Source organism: Pteropus vampyrus, unplaced genomic scaffold, assembly GCF_000151845.1.
Source record: "Pteropus vampyrus isolate Shadow unplaced genomic scaffold, Pvam_2.0 Scaffold38, whole genome shotgun sequence".
NCBI lineage: Eukaryota > Metazoa > Chordata > Mammalia > Chiroptera > Pteropodidae > Pteropus > Pteropus vampyrus.
In genome coordinates, this window is record NW_011888819.1 from 1,028,223 (window position 1) to 1,050,231 (window position 22,009).

Sequence of the window (22,009 nt, forward strand, 5' to 3'; positions counted from 1 at the left end):
TTAACCTAATAAACTTTGAATTCACTATTTCTTTCAAATTCTACCACTAGATATCTATTTAATATCTGTCTATAGATTTTATTATTTTACTCCAAACAAATATCTTTTTAAAAAATCTTCTTAATTAATCTTCTTGACATTATTTTCTTTAGTACCTATACAGGCTTAGTTTTTCTACTTTAACTTATATTGGAATATAACAAAATTAAATATACATATGGATGATAAAAGTTAAAAGGCTAGATTTCTATGTCAATAGCTGTAAAAGCAAAGCTATATCTATAAAAGAAAAAAGATAAAGACTGAATTATAATTTGCCCAGGCAGTATGCTAGATCCAGTCAATGATAACTAAAATTTCCAAACATTCCTATTCCTTGATTTTGTACTACTGCTCTCCCTAAGGATATTATTGCCTTATAGGCATCACTGATTCATACAAGGTCTCTTTCATTTCTAACATATAAGACTATATTCTATATTCAGGGATAATTACTGATTTCCTCTCTATTGAAAGCTCCCTCTCTACTATTTTCTCTCTATAGAAAACTATATTGTATAAGGTCCTAATGCAGTGGCAGCTTGCTCTTCTCAAGTGAGTCATTGGTAATTTTCTGATAAGTATTCCAAAGGAAAGGAGTCAGGGGCCACCTTAACCACTGAGCTGGTCCAATAAGCAGAAATCTTAGTTATAGTCAAGTCAGATAATTAAGGACCCAAGATAGATTCAGTTTGCTTGTGTTATTACTTTTGTTGTATGAAAGGTTATCCCTTGACATTAGTTAGGGATCAAAAATTCAAATGCCAACAGAGACCAAGCAGATATCATAACTGAATAAAGCATGTTTGCTTGAGAAGGAATAGAGAATGGTAGCTACTCTGAAGAATTAGAGACCACATGACTCATCTAAAGAGGGTAGCTATCTTTCAGGTCAGTCATTTGTACATGTGAACACTGGAGCACAAGTTTTTTAGATATTCCACTTTTCATGAAAAAAATATCAGATTTTAGATGAACTGTCCTGATATTTTAATTTAGCAACAAATTTTTTAAAAAGACTATATATGAGTTATCAAACTTTTGATCAATACTAATTTTATTAACCATATAAAGTCAACTCTCTTCACTTTTTACCATGAATACACAACCAATTTGACTCCCTGCTACCTATCTGGTGTTGGAAACACATAGTATGGAAAGAGTAACTTTATTATTATTATTGTTATTAAATATGCCCTCTAAATAAATCTTCTGCAGAATGATTGGGCTAAGAAACCTATATCTGCATTCTTGTCCCTTTATTTCCAATAACTTTTCCTGATGAAAATACAAATATTGCTAGTGAAGTGTGTATATTTTCCCAAGTGATCGGCTCTCCTATAATTAAGGCAACATGTTTTCAAGGGGTCAGTGGGATTGTTAGACATTAAGTAAAATAGTACTATGCCTTTTTTTTTATTTGAAAAGCAATGTCTTATCTCCCTAACCAAGTGCTGTCATCTCATTTTAGGTACTAAGAGTGATAGACAGATGCTATTTTTTTAAATCCCATCACTGCTGATTTTAGTTAAATGGGCCATCAGTCAGGCAAGGACACCAGAAGTGTGTGCTTCCACCTGAATTTTCAAATCAATTGATTGTGATATACTCTGCATCTTTTTAGAGGAGCATCTGTACTTTCTTAATAGAACTATATTTAGACAAAATTATAAAGTTGAAAACTGCACTTTTATTGTTCCATCTTTGACCCATAACCCCACCTCAACAACCTTTCAACGTCCCTCTTTGCCCACCAAATTTCCTATCTAGTAAGAATGGTAAAAAATAACAGTGTATATCACTCCTTCTGAGAATATTTGCACCTTAATGTGAAACTTTTAGTGAGCGTTTCTTCTACCGAATGGAATATAACCCTAATTTTTTTTTTTTTTTGAGGGAAGGGAACGGGGAGGAAGCAAGGAGCTCCTCTCTGCAACACTCCTAAATAAATACAGCACTTTGAAAATTACTCTGCCCTCATGTGAATGAGGGTGACCCTCTGATGAGTATCACTATATTTTATATAATGTGATATAGAGAGCTCTGAATGTTCCAGTTCAGTCTGCTTTCAGCCAACCTCACCCATACTTGGACACACAAGTTCCAAAGTCAAAAAGTCAATCCCCCTCCCTAAATGAAAAGAAATACACTCCAGGAATTTTTCATAGTGGTTATAAACCTGTCATGCTTTCACACCAAAAACAATGAAGGAATAATTGGAACAGATGGCAGACCTCAGAGAGAACACATCCATTGAAAATACAGCTGTTGGACAAATTTGTGAGATATTTCTTTCCATGATGAACTGACTTTTTAAGAAAGATCAGTTGCTATTCAGGAAGATCTGTGTGTATACATATATATTTCTTCAAGTGACTTGTAATAAATCACTTTCAATGTCATTCAGTCCATTTAAGCAACAACAACAAAGATTGAAACCTAAATATATCCAGATATAAAAAAATTCTCTGCTCACTTCTGGCCCTGCCCTGACTGAGGCTCCAAACTCTCTGCAATGGTCAAAGATTGGCAAAATCAGCTTGGTCACAATACAAAATGGAAGCCTTTGCTTCTTAAAGACTCACAAGACAGAAGCTTTGGAAATATGCCCCCTGAGGAATTTAAAATAAAATGAGAGCATTTCAGGCTTAAATAGATTACCAGGAGGCTGGAAATTACCTTCCTTAGGGACAACTTTGAACAGGGATCGAATCCACATCTGTCTGAAATGTTTTAGGTATTGTGTAACGTAAAGATGGAAGGAGAGCATCAGTCAGCACTTATTGAATGCCCACTGTGTATTGCTGTGATTACTGGTGTGGAATCATTCTTACACTCTTTGAAGCACTGTCATGTACATTAAAACAAAGCTCTCTTGGTTCACTTACTTGTTCACATGCTGTTTTTGTTAATGGTACTAATTTTGACACTAAACATTATTCTGGGGATGGTTAAGCAAGCCATCGATATCTTTTAATTTGGCTTTCAAGAGTCATTTTCTCACCAAAAATCCATACTCTTAATTGGAAGCCAAAATCTAATTCCAAAACACTTTGCTCTTCTTTTAAACTTGATTTTGAGTACGGACCATGACTTTAGGGGGAGTTGGGAGAAAAGAGAAAAAGAAACAATGACAAGTGCCAAAATGTTAACCCTCTACTTTTTCAATTTAAACATTGCCATAGAACATAAAATATAAGTGGAAGTTTGTGGGTAGGTGTTCATAGCGGGTAGAGGAAGAGGCTTTCATGGAAACAACGCTAGAAAACTAAGAGTTGAGTTACATTCTTATCTCTGCCAAAAACTATTATTTTCACTCACTAGATGTCTCAATTCTAAAATTAGTAGACTTAACTACATAATTCCTAAGATCTCTTCTGGTTCTAAGATGCCACATTTTTCTATTTGCTTTTTTTTTTTTTTCATTTTTCTATTTCTACCAAGAAAAACTTCATTGTTAGCAAACAGAAAGAGTCAGAATGTACTACTTTCCTACTGAGTAGAAGAAATATGAACAAAATTTTTTAGCATCCAAGGAGAAATTGAGTAGATGACTTTTACTATCTTTTTATCTCTTCTTTTGTACTGATTAACACAGGAATCCAGTATTAAGCAAGCTATGGCAATAGGCAGGTGTCAGTGCTCTCTAACTATAATATAATTAAAAGTAGAATGCATTACTAGAAAATAGAGTAAAAATACTATCAATAAAGTTCTTGCAAACTTTCCAAACTTAACTGAATTTTGTAGGCATTTATAATTAATCAAAACCTACTCTTAATATTATATTAATAGATATATTAGTCAGTATGGACTAATTACTACAACCAACAACTACAAATTTTCTTTTGATTACACTGTAAATGTTTATTTCTTGACCTTGTCATGGTCCAATGTGGATTAAAAGAGAAACTCTCTTTTATGCAGTAATTGTGAGACCCAAGATCCTTAGAATTGGTGGTTCCACTATCCCTAGTGACCTGAAACTCTTTTCTTTCAGCTGCATATTTGGGGAAAAGATGAGAAGGAGTAGAGGATTATGTTGGGAGGATTTTATGAGACAGGACTGGAAATAATTATGCATCACTTTAGCTACCAATGGCTAGAAATTGTCCACATCATCACAATGAATGAAAGAGACTGGGAAATGCCTAGCTACTCCCCTAGGAAGAGAAAATGACACTGGTGATGGTCTAGCCAGGCTGTCACAATATTAGACAACCAAGAAAAAGAAGATTCTAAACAATGAAATCTCATAATGTGGGAAAGAGTCATGAAAACCCACCAGAAGCAGAGCTATGTCACAGAATTCGCAGATCAGCATTTCCCTGTTTAAAAAAAAAAAAGACAGTCTATGCCAGAGTTCATCTCAACAAGTCAGCTGTCCCCTTTCGAATTATTTAGAGCCTCAAAATATAGTATTGAACTTTCGTGCCCTTTGCCAGTCCGTTTGTGGATTGGGGTTTCCCAGCAGCCATAAAGTAGTTACTTCTAAGATAACAATCCTTCTTCACGTCTTCTTCAGCCTTTGGGTGACCAATATCCAAATAACCTTACAGGCTCTCCTTACCGGGACAAAATTACAATTGCCATTCTCCAGTTGCAAGAAGAGGGGAAACTGCACATGATGAAAGAGAAGTGGTGGCGGGGAAATGGCTGCCCTGAGGAAGACAGCAAAGAGGCCAGTGCTCTGGGAGTCGAAAATATTGGGGGCATCTTCATCGTTCTGGCTGCCGGACTGGTCCTTTCTGTATTTGTAGCCATCGGAGAATTTATATATAAATCGCGGAAGAACAATGATATTGAACAGGTGAGTCATCTTTTTCTAGGACTGGGTAGTTTTTAGTATTATCTATCTTAAGTTTGTGGGTTTTTTTTTTAAAGTTCCTTGCCCCCCCCCTTTTTTTTTCTCTAACAGTCTATTGAATCAGATGCTCAGAAGAGCCATTTTTGCGTCAAAGAGCTATTAAATCCCTGCCAGGTACTGCTGATACTTAAGCCCCATCACTTATTAATGAGGAGAAGAAAGCAAAGCACATTATACATTAAATCTAGTTAGTGCTATTTGGAATGATAGTGCAGAAATTTCAAACTCAGTTAATTTATTGAACAGTTATTTGTTCTTAAGATAGAAACCCTAGATAGAGCAAGGAAAAAATAGATCCGAAATAGAAAAAAATATATATAAAATGATCTTTGAGAGAAATATTGCCATCCCTTAAGTGCAGATGCTGAGCCCTTGAATGTGGCAAAGCAATTTATGTGAAGATATACAGTATTTTGAAACTGAATTTTATCTCCATCAAGGTATGATTTGTAAACGATAATTCACCCTTTTTTTGGCCAGGAATATGATAAACAACACAAAATGGCAATAAAATATATTAGAAACTTTATTTTTTCAAATTGTATTTGGGATTATGGTTGATTTCAACAGTCAGTCATTTTTGCCTATTATTTTTATTTTTGATGGAAATCATACTAGGAGTTTACACCCTTCTGATTAAAGATAATTCCTTCATAAACATACTGGAATAAACAAGATACAAAACCCATGACCCATGTAAGGTATTAGGCCACCCATTAAATTTAAAGATATTGTTAGAATTTTGAGACTATGAACTATTATTAACAGGGTTAGTTTAATTCTCAGTTGTCACTGTCTTGATATTCTTGATCATTTTAAAAAAGGAGTTCCACATTTTCATTTTGTGCTGGGCCTTGCTAATTAGGTAGCCAGTTCTGATTAATAATTTCACACTAGTCTCACTTCCTTCACATGGAAGCTCCCCGTTAGCTCCCAAAGCTAGGACGGCTGAGTACAACCCTGTTTCATCATGAAAAATTTCCCCAAATCACAAGGCAATTGTGAGAACATTAAGCATCCCTTTCCTAGACCTTGTTAGAGAAAGCTATCTAATTAAAAGGGAGAATGGACTGATCTGCTTTGTTTTAACTTTCGATTTGCTCTTAAGGTGTCTTGTTTTATGCAACTAATTTGAGAAATAAAAGCTTGTATATGTTATGCTTTAATGTGCTTCTCATAATTGCCAGCTTCATTTGATTTAAATTTTTATTTAAACACTCATTTTTGCTTTTGATTTATTCATTTTTCTATATTTTTTTTTCCTCATTTCTTTTGCATGCAAGGCTTTTTGTTTCTTTTATGGACTGCAGTGTAAGCAAACCCATCCAACCAACTCCACTTCTGGAACCACTTTATCTACGGATTTAGAATGTGGCAAATTAATTCGAGAGGAGAGAGGGATTCGGACACAGTCCTCAGTTCATACTGTCTAATTGGTTTAAAAAAAAAAGTGTGCCCAGTAGAAATTATTTCTCCTAATTGGTGTTGTTGATGCTATTGGTATTTACTAAGCATAAATATTCATAATTCTCTATCCCTTTAAGATAGCAAAACTCACGTACTGTAGTCATTAAATCGAATGCACTGAAAACAGATGTGCATTGTGTTGAAACAGGCATATTAGGGGTATATGGACTACAACATATGTGTGTATACAGGAATCTGTAATACCATCAAGTTCTCTTAGCTCTATCTCCAAGCATTAAAAATAAGCAACTCTTATCTCATAAAAAAAAAAGTAGACTCATATATTAAACAGTGCAAAACATGAAAACAAAATGCTAATTTTGTGGAATATTTTTCATTTTGTGAACTTATTTTCTCCTATTTCCTTCTCCCTATCCCAAATGTTCTATAGGTCCGCACACTTTCAAATAACCCAAAGCCCTATTTTTCCACTGTTAACTCCATAACAATGTTAATTTTTAACACAAATTTATTTTGGTATTTAAAACAGACTATTAAAACATACTATTCAAAGATGTCTTAGATTTTAAAGATTCAAAAATGTGATCCAGAAAATGAAAACGAAACTTGAAACCTCTGATGTCACAGAAGAGCATGAGCTAAGTTGAACACATCACTCAGGAAGGCACGAAATAGTCAAGAATGATTCCCGGGTAGAAATTCATTAACATCAAGCTTTCAAGTAACATTTGCTTGTAGAGTTGAACAATTATCTGTAGGTTCAGAAAGATAGTATGCTCCAAGTCTCTAAGGAACTGTGATTTTTTTTTTTTCTCAAGGTATATATTATTTCTTGCAAGCTTCAAGCAAAGGCCTAAGCTAGGAATTAATGCATAGCATCTTCCATTTTCCACTCGCTCACCCTCACCCTTTGCATTGATGAACATCTTTTCACGAGATGTTATTTCATTCCCTTCCCACTCACTCCAGACAGAGTGGTTGTTCTTGAAGCAATCTTTTCTGAGCATTGTGACTTTCACACTCATTTCTCTGGCTCCTTTGCCATTATCGATTCATTCCAAGCGCATTGGAGAGAAGGGCAAGGAGGAGAAAATAAAGGAAAGAATTTCCATACACATTAGTTACGGATCTCTGTAGATTTATTTTCCACCTGCATTCAAAGTGCTGTAAATAATTCCCACTCTAACTCAGCTTGGTGACATAGAAAGCCAACTGCATATTTAATTTGCTGTGACTGAGGTTGTCTGCTGTCCCTCTGGGCTTGTTTCTTCTTCACAGTGAGTAGGAGAATTGAAGATGCCTTTTATCTTCCCCCAATACGGGATCAGTTGTTCTTTGTTCTCCTTAATGGGATTACCTTTTGACATATGAAGTGACCGCACAAAACATATTTCTCAGAAGTAGAAATATGCCATCTGTGCACTCACATAACATTTTACCTTCTCTTTGCTTAACTTTTAATGGGTTCCAATTTTTGAATCACAAGTCTCTCCAATCAAGTCTATATTTCTCTAGTAAAGCATGTTCAGGAAATTTGACTCTTGCCCTGTTTGTTTCTCAGTTTTGCTTTCTTCTTTAAATAAATGTGCTTTTAAGAAAACATTTGTAAATTACAACAACATTTATTTACTCTTATTGAAGTGAAAGCAACATAATGTTTGCTCTAGTTCCAAGTTCACATTTTTTATAGTCAACAATTTAATAAAATAAAATGCCATCAAAAAAGTTCAAGGGTGATTGTTGAAGTATAGATGATTAGGGTTGTCAATAATAAAGTCTCAGTTTCTATGAAGACTATCCTTTAAAAGTATAATTCAGAGGCTGGAATAAAAATGATCCCCTCCAAAAATTAATATTCATGTACTATTTTAAACTGTATACTACCTAATTCTGACATTATATATTATTTTGCTTTCAAAATGTTTTTATATATGGCATTACATTTAATTCTCTCAAGAATTCTATTTCAGCTTACAAACAGAAATAGGGTATCAGAGTCAGCACCCTGGAGCGCTAGACTTTAGAAACAGAATAATTTTCTAAATCAGAGCTTAGGCTCAAGTTCTAGTACAGTCAGCCACATGCTGAATGACTGTAGACAAGTGACTGAATTTAAGAGTCTTGGTTTCTTAATATATAAAACTGGGATGTAGTTTCTAGGTCATAAATTTGTGTTGGAGTATTTTTCAAAATAGGTTTCATTGGCAAGTGGTTAGTCAAATGAGATTTTCATGGTCCAGTAACCTATGGAGCATTATGCTAAACGTTCCTGCCTGACATTTCAGTGTGTTTACTGTTATCTATGATGCATTTAGAATTTTTGACAAGATGGAAAAGTATTCAGCATTTCCCAAACTTAAATCACAGAATCTTTTATTTCCCCCAAAAGCATCTTGAGAGACCAGTGTTCACAGATCATATTCCAGGGAAAACTAGTGTAATGTATATCTCATCCAGTGATAATCTACAAAACACCTTATACCATGCCTGCCATGTAGTTGTCATTCAATAAATAATGGTATTTATTATTTGGGGTAATTTTTTAACTTCTCTGAGACTCAATTTCCTCATTTGTGAAACGAAGATAATATAATGACTTATATTTGCTATGAGAACTAAGTGAAATAATATAACATCGAAAATAAAATCATTTTATGAGTCCTGTTAATAAATATTGGTTAACAGATGTTAGGTCTTTATAAATTATGTATTGTACGTATTGCTCTCTGGCCACTAGGGCAATAAGTTCAATTTATCATGCATTTTAAGACAAAGTCAGTTTAGAAATCAGATTTTCCAATTTCAAGGTTCAAACTGTCTCTAAAACCACTTTTCCTTACCAAAGCATTAAAATTCAATGGCAAGTTCATCGCACCCAAGAGAAAGACCCAAACTGGCAATACGTGAGAATCTGTAGTGGAAGTTATGAACCTCATCTCTAGAAATTCTAATTAGCCTAGAATGAGGGCAGGGCAATAGCCATTTTTAAGGTACCCAGTTGATTCTAGATTGCAGTAGTGATCTAAGGTGTAGAATTGGCACTCGATAAGCCTTTGCTATTTAATGATTCTAGAAGTAAGACCACTAATTCCAAGCAAGATATAGAGCACATGTTTAGTATTCAACATTCAATAGACTCGTCCAAGGGAGAAGTCAGGAAGAAAGTAGGCACATCTGCAAGAGAGAAATTTCATTGCATTCAGTTGATAAACAGTGCGCCTACTCAAAATGATCACGGAGGTAGTTTACTGCCCTCTCTGTGCCCTTCTCTCCCCGCTTGAGGAACATCCATTTATTTCAGACACCGAGGTTCTTTACTCTCTCCTCTTTCTCCTTTTATACATGCTCTCAGGCAACCAATTCTTGTCATCAAGTAAATGACCACTGAGACCACAGTGACCCCACCTGGGGCCATTGCATTTTAAGTGAAATTTAGAAGAAAAAAAAAAAAGGCTTGAACATGAAAGAAAAAAAAATTCAAACTCTCTGTTTTTAGATCATTAGTTCTCAGACTTTGGCATGCCTCAAAAATCACCTGGGCGAAATTATTTAAAACCCGGGTGACAGGCTCCACCTCCAGAGATTCCTTCTCAGTGAAGATAGTCTGGGAACTGGCATTTTTAACAAAAGCGAAAAGTGAATGCTTTAACTAGTAGCGTGCATTAGTTTTCATAAAAATTTCAGTTAATAAGCAGTTTTCTCCAAACTTAGTTCATGTATATAAGTTTTCATTAAAACTGTCCAAAATAAAGGTTGTTTTTTAAATAGCTTTTCTTATGAGTTTTCTTTTTTCCTCCAACAACCCTAAATACAGTTGTCATGCTTAAAAGTAGTTGGTAAGGAAGAGTTTTCTTTAAAACTAAACACAGTGGTTTGACTTCAAATTTGGTGGTAAGTGACTGGCAGGTTATCTGTAGCTTATTCAGGTTATTCTTTGAGCTTATTCTTTGTTTAAAGTTAGAAAGAGAGCAGAGGTATGAAAACATTGAACAAGTGTATCAACAACTGTGTGGCACATTATGTTATCTGATTTGTTTCCTAACTAGCCTGTCTATAAGCTAATGCAATAAGGGGAAAAAATAAAGCTCATTTTGTTTTCGACTAAAATTATGAATTGAGTTAGAGTTTTTCCAGCAAAATTGGAACCAGCTAAGGAATACATGGTGGGTAGAGATCGTGCCCTTAGGAAGATTAGCTGGATTATATGATTATAAACCTATCTAAGGAAAATTATTTCCAAATACCACATGCATTTGACTAGCATTATATTATATTCTATATGAGCCATCTGTGGCAGAACAGCAAAACAATGAATCTCAATTAGTTTCTAAGTCCATGACCCTTACACCATAAGTTCTACTTCCCAGGAAGCAATTTAAAAGGAGCCTGAACAGCCTTGAAAAGCAAAAAGAAAGCAAAGCATTCTTACTTCTCATACTATTTTCTGCACATCTAACTGTGCCAAATGGCATTATTAATTATCTCTTATGGATAATAAAAAATTTCTGCTTGATGCTGCAGTTTTAACTTGCCTTTAGGAACCATCTCATTAGGCTTTTCACAGTTATGAAATTTTATGTCCAGATGCACAAGCATGTTAAAATCATTTTTGCTTTCTGAATCCTCCCCATAGAGACTGATCTCATAGAAAATGAGATTCTCCTTTAAATTTTCAAAGAAATTCTATTTGCAAAGATAACGGCTTTCTTGTGATAACTAAATTTACAAATGTGCTGTGTACTTTCACACCCTACAGAATCTGAGCTTTGTAGCTGTCAGCCCAGATGGGGCTAACTGGCCAGATTCCATAACGATGTCTTCCCATGTCACAATGTATCCATCCAGGTACACACAAAAATGACAAGTAAGGCCTGGGCGACATAATGAAGTTACTGTAGTTCCCCCTATTAATTAAAAAATTTTTAATTCAGCTTGACCAGAATTTTTTCTCTGACCTATTTTTCAACTGGAGAGTATAAACTTCAAATATTCAGATTTTTTAAGTTCAGAAAAGAATGTTGCCTCGGTCACTTAGTCTTTACCAACTATAAGAACTAAGAAACTACTGTACACAGATAACTGACCCTAACTTGGTGTTTATATTTCCTCGGTGTCACTTTGTACATTATCTGATGCTTCCAAGTGCCCTCAGCTTCATTTATTCTGTAGTGTGATCACTTTATTTAACAAGTTATTCGGAAAAGTCTCTTTTAATCAGGTTATTTCTGTAATTGTGCAAAGAGGCTTTTTCTTTGCCTGGAAACCAAACATTCGTCAATAAACAGAGAGTCCAGGAAGCAATTAACACTCATTTATAAGAATCTTTTCCACTGTGCAAGTTGGCATGGTCTTATAAGCCAAACAAGTTGTGAAGCATATTTGTGTCTCAAAGGAAAGGTGATTTGATAATCGTAAGCCAAGAATTCATGTTCCCATGCTGCTGCTGAATGGTTGCGTGTCTTTGGGCAAATGATTGCACATCCCTCATCCTTATCAGTTTCCTCATGCAGAATAAGAGGGATACATTTAAAATTCTCTAACAACCACGATATTTTTTAAGTCGAGTAGAAAATATAGAAGCAGTACAACAAAAAGAGCTTGGAGATTATATATATAAATATATGATGTGTATATTATAAACATAAAAATATATTTTCATAAGCATGTAAAATATGTTTATAAATATATATTAATATATATAAATATATATATTAAGATTGTGCAGTTATCTCAAACACTTTAAATCCTATTGCAGTCCCTGCCACTACTTAAGGCTGGAACAGCCTACTTTGCATATAGAAAAAACAGCCATCAAAAAGTAAGAGAGTTCACATCCAATTAACCATAAGCAAATCATTATAAATACAGGAAGGTTACAGAAGTAGAATCATTCTTGACTTTGATGAACCTATAGACTAACTAAATAAAATTAAAAAAAAATAAAATAAAAACCAAGGCATGTACCTAAAAAGCTATTTGAAGCTATGAACTGATTACATACTCAATCATAGAAAGGGGAGATCAGAGGGTCTGAAATGCAAGGAAAGGCTTTATTTTGTAAGTAAAACTTAACTCTGCTAAAGAGAGATGAAGGGAGACAGAGGAAAAGAACTATGTGCTTTTATTTTCCATTGCTTTTACTCCTACCCTTCCTTTACCATCGAGCATCAAGGTTTTTATCTGCATGCTTCCAAGCTAGAGACGAGTTAAACTCTTAGATTTTGAGTTTTACGTAAATTTTACAAATTTGTAGCAGACAAAAATCTTAAAAAAAACATGTCTTTCGATCTTAAGATCCAGATGTTTTATTGAATAAGTTAGTTGTTTCCATTCAAAAAGTCTATCTAATTAGCAAGAGCCAAACCCAGAGGACCAAGGTTGGGGAAATACATATAATGATGTTTCCCTACCTCATTTTCCTACCCTTGACCAGTTTTTGACCACTAGGAAAGAAAGAAAAATTTGGAGGGAAGTCAATAAAGCTTAGATGCTACCCAAATCCATGAGAGGAGCGTTATGATCATCCCTGAGCCAAGTCCCAACTTAGAGGAACAGGAAAGTAGAAAGCTCAGGAGAGTTCAGATGGTTTAGAACAGAAAATGCTTTTGTTAGGCTTAAGGGTGTAGCCCAGGAAATGGCAGTACTTGTAGAGAAATCTTATGTGTAATTATCTCCTGAAAGGTAGAATAATAATGTCTAGGCAGGGAGTCTCTGAACAGCTTCTTCCAGTCCTATTCAACCAAGAGCACCACAGGGAAATCATCCAAAAATTCATGGCCCTTCCCAACCAAGAGCTTTGTGGAAGAGTCAAGAGAACCAGTGGACTGGAAGACTTGAGGTTGTGTGTGGACCTGACATGGAGATCATGATGGGACCACAGGCCTCCCAGAGGACACAACAGAGATAGAGTGTATAGCTCATGGCCTAATAGGATATCATACTCCAGCAGAAGTCAAAAAGACAGAGGGTGGCCATTAACCAGCTTCCCCCACTATCGCCAACACCCCAGCCCTCTATAAACCTCTCCTAAGCCCAGATGCCCCAAGAAAGGAGAGAAGAAGGGAGGTGGGGAGTGGCCTGCATTAACTGAGTTATAAACAAAAAAAATTTAGTTTTTAACCAAAAGTGAGTTACCTTAGTTGATAAGATCTACTAGCAGACGGGGATCTCTAAGCTATGGTGATACCTGTGATTATGTTTTTTAGTGACATCACATAGTTTTTTTGCATGCCTAAGTTCATAGCTCAAGAAAACTGCATACCTACTACATGTTGGCACAAGCTAGTATGCCACGGACTCTACATGTAGTACACACGTACACTGTGGAACACTAAAACAGTACACTAGGAACGATTCACCTAGAGGCCAGGGCCATTTTCTATAGGAGAAGGGGTACACAAAGAATTTCTTGGAAGTTTAATTTTATGGCCCTAAAAACCTCTAAGTTGCTAAAAAGGACCAGACCTGCTTCTCCGTGAGGTGAGGGATGCCCCATAATGTCATCTCAGGCCTGAGGCACAGAGCAGTGTGAAGTCAATATTCAGAGGAAGTGCATTGGCTCTGAGCTTGCAAAGGGGGCAGAGACAGATTCAGGAGAGGTAGGGAAGCCAGCGAGAAGCCAGAGGGCCAGAGAAGAAAGTCACATTGGCCTGACAATGACTCCAGAGAGGAGAAAGACACTGTGGGTACTTTGGATTGGCATGCAGACCACATTTCTGTCACTTAAGCAGGGAGAAGCTGCTTACCTCTGGATAGGTGGGGTTACCTGAAGCTTATCCTCATTACTGAAACAGCTCTGCTCTGTGGTCATGGGCTTGGGTGGGCCACTTCACAGTCTTTGTTCTATACCCACCTGCCACTTTAGTGCCCTATATTGGGGAGGAGAATGTTTCAGCTGCTCTTGAGCATCTTTCAGAGTCCACAGAAGACACAGAGGAGAGGGTCTAGCTGGCCTAATGATAGGCTCTGGTAACATTTCTCCACTGCAGTGACTGCTTCCTCTGAGAGTCTAGGACAGAGTGTGCAGAGTTTCTCAGGTTCCCACATCAATCAGTCTGTCCCCACATTTATTTGTCTTATCCCACCCCATGGGAGTTTACCCTCAGAAGTAGCAGGTGGGACCCTTCTCAAGTATTTCTCAGCATATAGGCTCTCCCATCACCTGGTTGGACATTTTTTTCCTGAAAGCAGCTACAGAACAGTCTTATCTTCACACTCCATCCCCAATCCTATATGCTAGGTCTGAAAAGCTCTAAAACAAACTTTTTCAATCCAAAGTATCTTTTTTCCTTCTTTGAAAGGAAGCTGGGTGTCATAATTAATAGCTTCAAAGAGAGCAGTGGCTTCTATAGATCCACAAAAGTCTATTTAAGAACTCAAAGCTGCAAATTTGACTCTTTCTTTTTATGTCATCTCTACCCTGAAGGCAATGCATAGAAAAGCTCTTACTGCAACTTTACGAGTGGGGAAAAGTGTTGAGTTTAGAAGACTTGGAAAAAGCACATGCATTAATAGCAAAATGTTACATTGCCTCAGTGTTAACCTCACTTTTCAAAGTTTTCTGTGAAATTATCCCTAAGGTTAGAGGAGAATGAACTTATACATCCCTATACCCCTAAGAGATTGGGGGTATAGCCCTGGACAGCCACCCTAGGTGAAAAATTTATTTAAGAAATGTTAAAAAAATAAATGATACATACATAATATACATACATATATACATACATATATATGATAATGTTATTCCATAATATACTTACATTTATTTTTAATGGAAGAAAAAGTTTTCTAAATAAAATCTTTAAATGAAGGACTAAAGATGATCCTTGTGTATCCAGTGTCATTGAGTAACACTATGTCCCTCCTAAGTGTAGTTTATTGGTTTGAAGGAGCTCAGATAGAAAAACAGGAAATTCTAGGACATGCATTCATGCAAAGAATTAGAAACTGAAATCTAAGCTCTGAATAGGCAAAGATGTTGGCCCCAGGCCCCAGATGTGAGAGCAAAGTTAAAATAGGGAAGAAGAGCAGTAAAAGGACATAAAGATGATAAAACATGACATTCGAAGGAGCAAAAAATAATGAGTTAGTCTATATGCTGTAGCCAAAGGGAAGACAGGGCTACAGTGAGTGGGTCACCTATGGAGAGCCAGTTAAAGCATCAATGGTGCAGGAAAATGGGCTGGGCAAGGAGTGACTTCTGGGTGACAGGTGGCGGGCATAAGGGTGGTGACCACACTTTGAAGTCTTAGGTCAATGTCTAGATTTCCTCTCCCCAGAAGTTTTTGGCACAGACTCAAGAGGTGAGAATCAGCCTCTCGATTGGCTCTCAGGCACAGATCATCACAACCACCATTCTGGAAGCCAATGTGATGGCTGACTCTCAACTTCTCAGATCCATTTTTTTTTTTTTTAATTGCAAGGACAGCTGCGTGAAAGATGGCCCAAGAATTCTAAATGAAATCAGAAAACTGATAAAACCAAAAATACCAAACTGATAGTACCAAAAATCCTGAGTTTGGGGACAGAGAACTTGACATGGAGATGGAGTACACATAGTTACTTCACGATCTCCTCCCCTTTCCTTCACGTAACTAGTGGGGGATGACTGAAGACTGGTTTCTGCTCTTGGATCATCAATTATTCTGTGCAGACATAAAACACTTGTGCAGATAGGTGACCAGACCTTCCAAAGTCTAAGGTAGCAAATACATGAATAGGATTTTTCTATCCTATTCCTTTAAAAGTCTCCTGACTCTAAGCCCAAAACATTTTGAACATTCTAGGTTTGCTCCCACATTAGACCTCTGAGTTTAAAAATAGCAAGAATGTGAAAGCTTCGACTTTCTTGTTAAGAAACAAAAATCATTGAGACACTGTTTCCATAGAACTATGGCCATAATTTGATTAAATCAAAAAAATAAGAATAGTGATAATAATCCCATTATTTCTCAGTAAACTATTCCTTGATATTCTATATTTTACTGAAGATGGATTTAACAAAAAGACTTTAAATCATAACTTGCCTTCAAGGTCTACACATAAAATGAAAGATTTCACATCTATAAAATGACAATATATCTTCATCCTTCTTTTATACATAACATGAAAAATTATTAGACAATGCCACAGAATGCTTCAAGCATCTTTAAATAAGAAGCCTAATAAAGTAGAGAGAAACCTGTAGAAAAAGTAAGATTTGTGGTTTGTTCTTGGCTAGGCCAGAGCTTCTACAAAATAACGTCAGAAAAACCCTTAAAGATATGCATCCAAAGTAGTTATCCTAAAAATAAGAATGAACGGAAAGCACTGAATACATAAATGCTAAATATACAACGAGGAATCAATCTTTAATCCATCAATCTGATGCCAAGTTTGCAACCAGTTTGAAAGCCAATCCCAGACAGCTTCATCTGGATTTTTTCAATATCGCAAACTCAAGTCAAATTCTAACACAGAGCTTTTCCAACAACTTAAAAAAAAAAAATCATTCTCCAACCCAGACTTTTTTTTCCCTGAGGCAGTTTATTTTAGGTACAAAACAAGAAGAACTTGATTAGTTCAATGATGCCTTCCAGGGTAATATTTGTAATGCAAGAATAAAGATGTCAGGAGAGAAGATAATTTATGTTCAGGCTCACACTAGGACCAAGAAATCCAATATTTGGGGCTGATCCAAAAGAGGTACCATGCAGACAGCAATTGTACAAGGAACAAATCAAAGAGGAAGGTAATTAAGCAAAGAAAGGCAGAGAAAAGGAAGGAAAGGGGTGCTCGGGAGGGACACAGCACAGGCTCCTAAGAGATGGAGAAGAAGAATGACTTTCTGAAAAATGAACAAGCCAATCCTTCCCCTTTTGAAACCAAAGAGCTGAAGTTCTAGGTCAAGTTTCAGTTGCAACCTCTAGTAGACTAACTTCTGCTTCTCCGTTTCCTTTCTTCTGTGAGAGAACTCACCCATGCCACTTACCTTTGCATAGTGTCAGGAACTGCGCAAATGGCAGTGACATTGTTTATTAGTATAAATTCGCTTATAAGTGAATTTTCCCATCAAACTTATGATCACAGAGATTCATTGTAAGTGGGTTCGTAAGCATGGAGATGATTTTTTTTTTTTTTTAATAGCAAGGAACTGCAGTTAGTTTTCACTCCCTTCTGGTCGCTGAGCACCCATCCTTCATGGGCAAGACATGAGCTGTCATAACGCCTATTACTAGATAAACACTAAAATGTGTTATATACTGGTAAAACAAGTCATAACAGACACTGAGTACTCTATGTTTTAAACATGTATAGAACCTACTTGAACTAAAACACTAATACATACAATTCAAAGGAATTGGTGTATACAAGGGCTAAAATTAAAGAAGCTTCAACATTTTCTCTGTCCATCCCATGACAAAAAAATAAAAAATAAAAAGTCAGCACGTGCCATAAACTAAAAATATTTTCAATGATGTATACAAATTTTATTTCTAACAAAGAGAATTTACAATGTCCCAGGCATTGTGCTAAGTTTTTTAAATATATCAGCTCAATGATACTTTTAATAGTCCTATGAAAAGGATTCTACTATGGTTTCCATTTTACAGATAAGAAAGCTGAGTCCAAGAAAAATAGACAACTTTCTTTGTATAATCCAACTAATAAGCAGCACAGCTCAGTTTTAAACTCCAGCATTCTGACACCAGGGGCCAACTCACGATCATAATTCACAGTCATATACATATATCCATGAACAATGTGAACTCCATCCACCAGAGAAAAAGGGAACACCTAGAATGCAAGCTATGAAACAAATCTCCAATCGGCAAAGCACCAGGAGATAGTACTGGGGTATCCTACCCCTAATTTCCCTTCTCTAGAGCAAGGCAGCTAGGTGAACATCATTATGTCTGATGCTTTCTGATGAAATTAGAGTTTAGGAATTTAAATCTTCATGCTTAAACACAATTTTCCTGACTCTATGAACATGAAGGGATTCGTGAAAAACGTGTCCAGAAACAGAAGCTTTGGAAAGCTACCATGATTTTTATGGCAATTCAGAAGCTCAGTTATATGTCTTTCATTCTGAGATTATAAAAGGCAAATCGACTGATGACTCGGAGCCCCTCCCCCAGCGCTCTATACTGATGACCTTCACGGTTTCATTTCCTGTGGATTCGAGAGTGTGTGGTTTACCTGAGCTTACGGCTGCAGGGGCCTTAAAGGTCATTCCCCTTTCCTTGTGACTACAAGAAAAACTCGGAAGCAGAAAGGTCAGCCCCAATATCTTGGCATTTTCTTTTTGACACTTGGAAACAAAGTGAGAATCAAAAAGAAATCATAGTTTGTGACCAAAGACAGAGAAACCGGACCACCGATAAAACTCTACTTAAATTCACTCTTACACTGGCAGCAAGAAATAAAAAGGGGTTAATCAAAAGAATAAAGATGTTTGTTGTATTTTAAGGCAATGTAAATTTAAAGGAGAATTTCATTTTTAAGGGAAAACTTAATTGACGCGTATCGTCATAGTAAGATGTATGACTGTCCCTTTAACCCAAAAAAAAGACAGGGAGGATTTCAACAAGCCGTCTCCTGGCAATGCCTCCCATATGACCCACGCTCATAGACTCACTGGTTACGTCAAATAAAGTTAAGTGTCTAAAATCAAATGCCTGAGAGTTCACATAAAACAGAAAGACTGGAGTTTCTTATATATTTTATAGAAAAAGAATCTACAAAAAAGTTATTTATGGTGATTTAGTTAACAAATTCAATGAAGGTCTAGATTTCAAGCGAAAGCGACTGAGTTTGGGGAGTAAGAGCGACTGAGTTCTAATGCAAACGTTTCCTTGTAAGAACCATATTTCTTGGGGAAATTACCTTGTATCTCCAGTAGTAAATTTTCCCATCTATATAATGGGCATAATGACTCTCTTCTTATAAGGTCATTGGGGGGCTTATGAGTAAAAGCATTTGTAAAACCTTTGACACTCTTTCCTTCACTCTTTTCCTTCCATTTTAATCATCTTCCTGAAACCAGAAATGTCCTGGGCAAAACACCCTTCTTCCATTGAAATAAATTTTTGAGCAAAGTTTGCAAAACCCCAATACAACGCTATCGACCACAAAGACACTATATAACATCCATTTGATCTTAGTAACAACACGTAAACTTCACATCACACAGTATCACAGAAATCACATTTCATTCATGACATACTTATTATAACATTTTTTGAAGTGTAATTCATGGAAAACATTTTGAATCATACTGCTCTTAATTCGCTGAAGCCACGACTTACCATTTTGAAGAAAATTAATGTGCATGACCTGAATTTTCATTTTCTAGTGCCATAGGAAAATGAAAATGGAATTCAAATCCTGTAAACACTTACGCATAAAAGAGACAAGAAGTCATTTGCAAACAACTAGTGTTTTTACAGGTGTATGTATGATAGACCAATAATTTATATTTAGCATCTAAATATATATGTGTGTGTATATATATATATATATATATAGAGAGAGAGAGAGAGAGAAAGAGAGAGAGAGTTCTCAAATAATGTAGAAAAATTAAAAATACTACTTAAACTACATCAACTCTTTTAAGGAACAAATTGGAGTGGAAACTTTCAAAAATATATGTTGCACATTGAAGTTCAAGGCCTACACCAGACATTCGTACTTTGCACTCACAGGACACCAATATCCTCCTATCAGGCACTCGTGACCTAGAGAAATCATCTGGTTAAGTGATGTCATTTAACTTCCAACCATACACATTTTGTAAGTTTATGGTAAAAGAGCAATGCTCACACTCCTATACATTTTACCAAGGCTTTGATTTTTTTAGAGAATATTTTAAGAGTAATCTCATCAAAAACAATACTACTTTATAGACGGGAATCTCTACAAGCAGGAATTTATCACTCAAAGATCTTATCTTGGCTGGAAGAAATGGAAGCAAATTATGTTTCATTATGCCATTTATATACTGTGCATGTGAATAGATACAATGGAATTGTAATAGATATGTACGTATGTATGCCATCTGCATATGTATAACATTTGATAATCATAATTTCATTTTCTTTTTGTATTATGCCATCATCTTTGCTGTGCAGTTCAGTATCACATTATTTTCATTTCAACCACAGCTGCATCATTGCTGCTGCCAGATCTCTGTTTTTTGGAGAAAATACACAATTTAAAATTGTTTTTTTTTCTTTTTTTTTATCAGAAAGGAAAGTCATCAAGAATTAGATTTTATTTTAGGAACAAAGTAAGGTTTCATGGGAGAAAAAAACAAAGCCTTGGTGTAGAGAAGGTTTGTTCATTTTCTATAGCGTTACTGAAGTGTCCGTATGCCTTGATAAACCTCAATGTTTGGATCATCTCAATGGGGGAATGACTTAATTTTAACTCTATTTTGGTGTCTCAGCAAAGGTAAGTTGTCTATTTTGAGAGCCTATCTGGGTAGTTTTATACTACTGCACTTGTGAATGAAACCCCAAAGGTTACCCAGCTAACTTGTCACCTCGGTATTCCCAAGTAGAAAAGGTGGGTGGCCAATGGGTGGAGGAGGAGGTTTGGGAACTGGCCGGGAACTTTCTTTGTGCCAGAGGTGCCTTAGACCGATATCTTGTATTTATTTAGGCGAGAGACAAATCGACAGAAGATGGAGATAAGTTTGTTTAAACTGATGCTCTATTATTTCATGTTCTCTAGTGTCTCTCTTTCAATGCCATCATGGAAGAACTTGGAATCTCACTAAAAAATCAGAAAAAGTTAAAGAAAAAGTCAAGAACTAAGGGGAAAGCTTCCTTCACAAGTATCCTTACTTGTCATCAGAGACGAACTCAGAGAAAAGAAACTGTGGCGTGATCCAAGAAAATACCTGTAGGAATCTTTCAGGAAGAAAAAGGATAAGCTCACCACAGATTTTAGGAGAGAGGCTTTCTGACAAGTGTGTGGCATATTTCCATATATCTATATACATAACTCTGATTATATATATAGATATAAGAAATACAAAAGTTTGAAAAGCTCACATAGACATTACTTGGAAAGCGACACCAGTTCTTTTGAAATGAATTTGTATGCTCACTTATTTTGCCTTTTCTCTTTCATCCCAATAAATCGCTGTGTGTGCTTTTTAAATAATAATAAAACAACAGGGATTTTTTTTTCCTAGAACAAGTTTGAGTGTTGTTTTGTTCTCCATTGCTTGCTCCCATCCAACTGTTTGGTTGCCAAGTATTATCAGATGCTTTTTTGATGAATCCTCTTACCTGTTCAGACAGAGTGATTTCTGCCTGAATTTAAAACAAAACAAAACAAAACAACAAAAAACTCTTGGTTTATTTCAAATAACTAATTATTATTAGAAAGTAAAACCATTCGTCTTTATAAAACCATTTATAAAACATAATTTTATAAATAGTTTAAATGGTACTTGGAACATCAGTGAGTATAAGATATAAGGATACTAAAAAGGGAAAACTCATTTAAAAAATAAAAACACCTAACACGCTCTGGGTAACATTCTAGGTTCTGGGGAGACCACGATGAGGAAGGCTGATATGGTCCCTGCTCTCACCCTGTTTATAGTAAAATGAAAAAGAAAAACTGTCAATTACTCAAAGCAGGATTTGCACTTCCTCAGGGGAAGTGAGAGCTGAAGGAAAA

At 35.9% G+C, this 22,009-nt stretch overlaps 1 protein-coding gene across 7 annotated transcripts in view; it reads left to right on the top strand.

The window, feature by feature from the left end:
- Nucleotides 1-21,512, top strand: part of GRIK1 (glutamate ionotropic receptor kainate type subunit 1) — a 361,909-nt gene extending 340,397 nt beyond the window's left edge. For 4 of the 7 annotated variants that reach the window (XM_011358189.2, XM_011358193.2, XM_023529505.1 and 1 more), the window contains 2 exons: nucleotides 4,599-4,849; nucleotides 21,050-21,512. In XM_011358189.2, coding sequence (XP_011356491.1) covers nucleotides 4,599-4,849; nucleotides 21,050-21,205 — 407 coding nt within the window. In that variant the 3' untranslated portion in view covers nucleotides 21,206-21,512. Of the gene's footprint in view, nucleotides 1-4,598; nucleotides 4,850-6,189; nucleotides 8,019-20,561; nucleotides 20,649-21,049 lie in introns of those variants that run through there. The other 3 variants (XM_023529503.1, XM_011358188.2, XM_011358190.2) reach the window with 2 other exon arrangements.
- The last annotated feature ends 497 nt before the right edge of the window (nucleotides 21,513-22,009 follow it).